Consider the following 6,199-nt stretch of genomic DNA (forward strand, 5'->3'; position numbering starts at 1 on the left):
ACAGATATGTCTTTAGACTGTGTGCTTCCTATTTATATTTTGACTTCTTAAACTTCTCTCAAGGACAACAGATTATTTCTGTTTCAGAAAAAAAAAAAGAAAGTAATTTCCTATTTCTATAATAATAAAAATATGAAATACTTAGAAACTGTATTAGTAAAGTGATTGAAGGCATGGTCTCTGTGGCCAAATAGTCTGGCATCTAATCCTGCCAGGTCTGCCAGCTGGGCAACCTTGCACCTCCTTTACCTTATTTTCCTTGGTTCTATGTTTGGAATCATGATAATACCTCCCTCATGGGGTTTTAGAAAAAGCTGTTTAACCTTTTAGTATCTTAGTTTCCTCCTCTTTAAAATAATGATAAAACCTCTAGTAATGTTTGGTTGCTGTTAAGAGTAAATTTTTATATATGCACTAGAGTCCCAGTGCACGGATTTGTGCACTGGTGGGAGGGAAGGGCCCTCAGCCTGGTCTGCGCCCTCTCCCAGTCCGAGACCCCTCAGGGGATGTCCGCCTGCTGGATCAGGCCTGAGCTGGCAGTCAGACATCCCTCTCACAGTCCGGGCTCTCATAGTCTGGCACCCCTCACTCATTACCTCCCACCTGCAGTGGAGGAAGGAGAAGCTGCCGCTCCCATTGCTGCACTCGCCAGCCATGAGCCCAGCTTCTTGCTGAGCGCCCCTCCCCCTGTGAAAGTGCACTGACCCCAGGGGTCAGCTCCTGCATTGAGTGTCTGACCCCTGGTGGTTAGTGCGCATCATAAGTGACTGGTCCTTCTGCAGTTCAGTCAATTTGCATATTAGGGTTTTATTATATAGGATGCTGTTTAGTATGGCATGGGTTGAGACACATGACATTTAAAAGGTGCTTGGCATATATTGAACACTCAGTAAGTGTTAGTAATTACTATAAAATACTAAGAAATTGAAAGAATTTTATTTGTTTTTACTTGTAGGTGAATAAGTATGGACAACAAAGACACATATTTGCTGAACTTTAAAGACTATAATTTTGAATCTTCTTTAGTTGATGCTGACTTTATAGAAAATCTAGATGATTTTGAAATTAGAGATGATGATGTCTTCATAATTACATATCCAAAATCTGGTAAGTTTGAGGAGTGGACTACCTGCTATCAGTTTTCACTCAGGTTTGGTAATACATGTGTACAAATGAGCCCTTTTCCAGACATTAACAGTATCCCAATCTACATTTAGAGCACCATTAGGATTTTTAATAAAGTTAAATAAATCTCAAAGTTTTACTGTATAAGGTCCTTTAAAATGCATATATTGTTGTTTTTTAAGGCACCTCAGAAGAAACCAAATATTGAGCCAAAGCAGATACTAGGTCAGTGATGGAGAACCTTTTGAGCTCGGCGTGCCAGCATTTTGTAAAACCCTAACTTAACTCTGGTGTCATGTCACATATAGAAATTTTTTGATATTTGCAACCATAGTAAAACAAAGATTTATATTTTTGATATTTATTTTATATATTTAAATGCCATTTAACAAAGAAAAATCAACCAAAATAATGAGTTCGCGTGTCACCTCTGACACGCGTGTCATAGGTTCACCATCACTGTACTAGGTCAATGCTGACCTGTTGGCTTTCTCTGAGAATGGAAGAAAACATGTAAAAAAAAAAAACCCAGCAGGAGTTTGGTTAGCAGGATCTCTCAGTCAGAACTAATTCCTAATATGCTTTTCAATTACCCTAATTGCTTTTATTTCCCTATAATAATGAAAGAATTTTGAACTAATGGAAATTGTCCTCAAATCTTACATTCCCTTAAAAGCTTATCTTTTTATGTGCTTTTTAGAACACAGGGTGACTGGTGTTCTTGAATCAATGTTGTACAAAGTGGTTAAAATAGCTCAGAGATACATTGGAGTCAAAGTCAACACCAAAAAGTCATTCCTGATTTTCATGCAAGTGCTCCAGTCCCTCCCTTTTACCATTGACTTTCAAATTCAGGACCCTGTTTACTTTCCCCAAATTAGTAATACAATGCCTTTTCCCTGGATGTTTCTACTCTGCAAAATGTGTCAGCACATTTGATATCAGGTGTTTTTTATTTTCCTCCCTTAGATGTTGGCGGTGCCTCAGTTTGCTTAGTTTTAGGTTAAGCAGCCCATAAGAATTTTTCCTTTACCCTTAATCCAGCCTATTTGGTACACCACACACCAGTCCTTAGTCCAGCCTGCTGGGTTCTTACTCATCTTAGAGGGGAGATTAGTGACTCTCCAAGATTCACCATAAATTTTATCAAATCTTCCGTGTCTATTAAATCTACTCAATTGAGTAGTAATGATTGGAAGATTATTGACACCTCACATTCTTTTAGAACATTGATTATATATTCATGAACATAGGTTCAAAAATCCTAAACCAAATAAATATAAGTGAAACAAATCTAGCAATGTCAATAAAAACAAACAAAAAAAATACTACTGTTACCAGGTGGCTTTATTTCAAGATTGGTTTAAAAATATATGAATGCAGTTCACCCACATTACTAGAGCATAGAAGAAAGCCTGAATTATCATTTCAACAGGTACAGAACAAGGATTTAATAAAATTCAGCATACATTCCTAAGGGAGACTATTAGCAAACTAGGGAGAAAGTGAGTTTTATCCTGACGAATAGAATCTACCAAAAACTACCACAGACGTCAAATGCGAGAGTGAAACATTTTAAATCAAGTATGAGACAAGAATGCCCATCAGTACTTTCATTTAGCACTGTATTGGGAGACCTGCACAATGTTAAAAAGAAAAGGTGAAAGGGGTCTTGATCTCTTAAACTGTCTATATTTCCAAAAGGTAAAATGTAAGAAAAACTAAGGAAGGAGAAACAGAGACAGCCGCAGAAAATCACATGAACAGAACGTACATGAATCACAGGGAACAAAAGAGCTGAAGGGTTAATCTAAATCACTATTACAACTCTTTTCCAGTAAAAATGGAACTTAGAACACCTAATTTTAATGTAAAACACATAGAAAAAAAGTTGGGCACATTTCCTTGGCATATTTAAAGTGGTTAAAAAGAAAGAAAAAGCTCCAAATAGTTTTGAGATAGATGGCATAATTATTGACATTGTCAATAAAACATTAATTCAGGGTTGGAAATGAAATTATTTCTTTTTACAGGTACCATCTGGACTCAGCAGATACTAAGCTTGATTTATTTTGAGGGTCATCGTAACAGAACTGAAGACTTGGCAACGCTTGATAGAATCCCCTTCTTGGAATACAATATCCGCAAAATGGACTTTCTCAACAGACCGTCTCCTCGCCTCTTCTGTTCCCACCTCCCATATTATTTAGTACCGAAAGGTATCAGGAGCAAAAAAGCTAAAGTAAGTCATATAAATAGCTAATGGACCTTTGGCACAAACAAAAATACTTTCTTCAAATATATTTTTCCAGCCTCACTCATTCACAGTCTTTCAAATGTGATGATTATAATCTTTGATACTGTTTTACACATTAAATACATATGGAATTATAAGTATATACATAAATTGGGTCATCTCTCACATTGTCTGTAGTGTGATTATATAGTATACAGCAACATTTCTTTGATGATAGCACATAAAATTCTATTCTTTTTAATGGTCTAGTAGAATTTATTGTATGGCTCTACAATGTTTAGTGTATTGGTGGACAGATAAGTTGCAGCAAATGTATATATTACATCACAATACACATTCTTTTTTCTTTTTTTTTAATCTTCACCCGAGGATATTTTTCCATTGATTTTTGGGAGAGTAGAAGAGAGAGGGAAAACAAAGAGAAATATCGATACGAGAGAAACACATTGGTTGCCTCCTGCATGAGCCTCGACCAGGGTGCAGGCCAAGATGAGCCTGCAACCTAGGTAACCTGTCCTTGACCAGAATCGAACCCGGGACCCTTAGGTCCAGAGTCCCACGCTCTATCCACTGAGCCAAACAGGCTAGGGCCAAACTTTTTAGTTTTTAATATAAACTATAAATTATCTCAAACTAATCTGAGTTTGCATTTTACTAATCAATAATGAGATTAAACACTTTTTGATATGTTTATTGGCCATAATTATTTCTTATTCTGTGAAATTATTATGATTTTTGTCCAATTTCTAAATTTCATTGTCTCTTTCTTAATGATTTGTTTTATATATATTCTGGATACTAATAAATTATTGGTTATATGTGTTGCTTTTCTCATACTTTGTTGCTTTTTGTAACTTCATGCTATATATTTTGATGAACAGCATTCTTTAAAATTAATTTAATTTAATTGATCAATTTTTATTTTAACTAAAATAATATTTTTCTGTTTCGGAAATCTTTTTCTTCTCTGAGACCAGAAAGATATTTTTTATTTTTAAGATGTCAAATGTTGCTTTCATATTTAAATCCTTAATCCATTTGTAATTTGGGGAGGGGGTGGGGGTCAGGTGTGAGGTATGAAGTAGAATTCCAGTTTTATACTGTATGGATAATTATTTGTTTCAACATCATCTGTTAAGTAGTTTTTCCTTTTGAAATGCTCTCAAGTGCTATCTGGGCTTTTTATCAAATGTCACTTAACGCTCACAGAGGGTACATTGAAACAGTTTTTATGAAGGGTAATTTGTAATATTAACCAACCTTAATTAAATAAATAATTTTACTTTTAGAAATTATTCCTATATGCTTGCACATGTAAAATGTCAGGTCAATAAAGTTGATTACTTCAACAGTTTTTGTAATATCAAAAAAAAAAGTATAACCTAAATTTCCATGAGTAGTAAGCTGGATGAAACAAATTATTATGCATTCATATAGTGACATCTGTTGGTGTGAATAAACAACAACAACCTCTAAGGACAACCAAGAATTGTTAAAATTGTTTTCCTGTACCCCCTGCAGATTATTTACGTCTACAGAAACCCCAAGGATGTTATGACTTCATACTTTCACTTTTCAAATCTGGTGGTCACGCTTGAAGCTGGGAATGATATGGAACATTTCATGAAAAGGTTTCTAGATGGAAATGGTAACTATGAATTTATGCATTCAACTTGTTTATGAGGCCATGTTTCCATTTAGCCAAATTCTCAAACTTGGGGAACATATTTTAAGGAAAGAAAGAAGAGTAACGATAGAAGCTGGATGCACATAAGTGGATACTGCTCTGTTAATTTAATTTGTCACCCAATGGCTTTTCTATTCTCACCAGGACCACTTTGGGGATTGCTATGTTGCAAAGGCATACTGTTTAAGAAACAGTTTGGCCAGATCATAAAAGAACCGCAATGGTGTACCCATTAAAAGTGGATGTAGTGTGTGTGTTCTGTCATGGACTTATGGTAGGCTTTACATGGCAGCGGTGCAATATTCATCTCAACACTGAGGAGGATAGATTGATGCGAGAGGCTTGTGGAATGTGGAACTGGGGCTCTCACTTATTTAGAAGATTAGATTCAGGTCTGTCTTATAGATATCTGAAGTTGCTCTCCAGAGATCTTAAAATTTATATATATAAAGAGCCAGGGCCGTCACAACCGAAACAAGTGAATGATGACTGAACAGGCTGAGTGCGGTGACAAGTCCAGCAGGGGAGTTAATGAAGGACGACCAAACGACTGAGGAGCAGGCTGCATGGGCGACCAGGCCAGCAGGGGGGTTCAGTGAGGGACGACCAGACGACTGAGCAGCAGGCAGTGTGGGGTGACCAGGTTGGCAGGGGGGGCAGTGAGGGGCAACCAGGCTGGCAGAGGGGGCAGTTGGCGGCAACCAGGCCAGCAGTGGGGGACAATGAGGCATGACCAGGCCATCAGGGAGAGCAGTTGGGGGCGACCTGGCTGGCGGGGGGTGGGGGGGGGTGAGGGGGGGCGCGCGTGAGTGGCAACCAAGCCAGCAGGGGGGGCAGTTGGGGGTTACCAGACTAGCTGGCGGGGCAGTGAGGGGAAACCAGGTCAGCTGAAGGGGCAATGATGGGTGATCAAGTCAGCAGGCAGAGGCAGTTAGTGGTGATCAGACTGGCAGGGGGGCCAGTTAGAGGTGATCAGGCAGGCAGGCAGGTGAGCAGTTAGGAGCCACCAGTCCCAGATTGTGAGAAGGATGTTTGACTGCTGGACAGTCCCGGCAGTTGGACAGCCCCCGAGGGGTCTCAGATTGGCGAGGGTGCAGGCTGAGCTGAGGGGACCACCCCCCCCCCCCCCC

At 38.6% G+C, this 6,199-nt stretch overlaps 1 protein-coding gene across 1 annotated transcript in view; it reads left to right on the top strand.

Moving 5' to 3' along the window:
• Positions 1–6,199, top strand: part of LOC102437495 (amine sulfotransferase-like) — a 16,197-nt gene that overhangs the window by 2,425 nt on the left and 7,573 nt on the right. The window contains exons 2-4 of the mRNA XM_006089247.2: positions 956–1,107; positions 3,159–3,367; positions 4,904–5,030. Coding sequence (XP_006089309.1) covers positions 966–1,107; positions 3,159–3,367; positions 4,904–5,030 — 478 coding nt within the window. The 5' untranslated portion in view covers positions 956–965. The remainder of the gene's footprint in view (positions 1–955; positions 1,108–3,158; positions 3,368–4,903; positions 5,031–6,199) is intronic.

Source organism: Myotis lucifugus, unplaced genomic scaffold (assembly GCF_000147115.1).
Source record: "Myotis lucifugus unplaced genomic scaffold, Myoluc2.0 scaffold_57, whole genome shotgun sequence".
Classification (NCBI taxonomy): Eukaryota; Metazoa; Chordata; class Mammalia; order Chiroptera; family Vespertilionidae; genus Myotis; species Myotis lucifugus.